Source organism: Carlito syrichta, unplaced genomic scaffold (assembly GCF_000164805.1).
Source record: "Carlito syrichta isolate Samal-C Ts95f unplaced genomic scaffold, Tarsius_syrichta-2.0.1 Scaffold308918, whole genome shotgun sequence".
Taxonomy (NCBI): Eukaryota; Metazoa; Chordata; class Mammalia; order Primates; family Tarsiidae; genus Carlito; species Carlito syrichta.
This window is the reverse complement of record NW_007253014.1, coordinates 239558-239990: the sequence shown is the minus strand read 5'-3', so window position 1 is coordinate 239990 and position 433 is coordinate 239558. Positions and strand designations below refer to the sequence as shown.

The 433-nt window shown below is 59.8% G+C and overlaps 1 protein-coding gene across 1 annotated transcript in view; it reads left to right on the top strand.

The window, feature by feature from the left end:
- Positions 1-240: 240 nt before the first annotated feature.
- Positions 241-433, top strand: part of VASP (vasodilator stimulated phosphoprotein) — a gene marked incomplete at its 5' end in the record, with an annotated part of 7474 nt that continues 7281 nt past the window's right edge. The window contains one exon of the mRNA XM_021716766.1: positions 241-417. Coding sequence (XP_021572441.1) covers positions 241-417 — 177 coding nt within the window. The remainder of the gene's footprint in view (positions 418-433) is intronic.

Genomic DNA, 433 nt, shown 5'->3' with positions numbered 1-433 from the left:
CTCCCTCTCTCTCCACGTCTGTCTCTTCCTGTTTCGTTCCCCCATGTCTGCCTCTCTCTCCTGATGTTTTCTCTCCTCATTTCCCTCTCTGTCGGGGTCTCCTCGAGGGTCTGTCTCTCACCCTGTCCCTGTCCTTCCATCTCTGTGTGTCTCCCCTGTCTTCCTCCCACGCTCTTTGTCCCTTCCTGTCCCGCCCAGAAGAGAAAGTAACCAGCACCTCTCCCTCTTCCCCTCTGCTCCCGTAGCGAGACGATTGTCTGTTCCAGCCGGGCCACTGTGATGCTTTACGATGACAGCAACAAGCGATGGCTTCCAGCCGGCACGGGGCCCCAGGCCTTCAGCCGTGTCCAGATCTACCACAACCCCGTGGCCAATTCCTTCCGCGTCGTGGGCCGCAAGTTGCAGCCTGACCAGCAGGTGTGGCCTCCCTCCC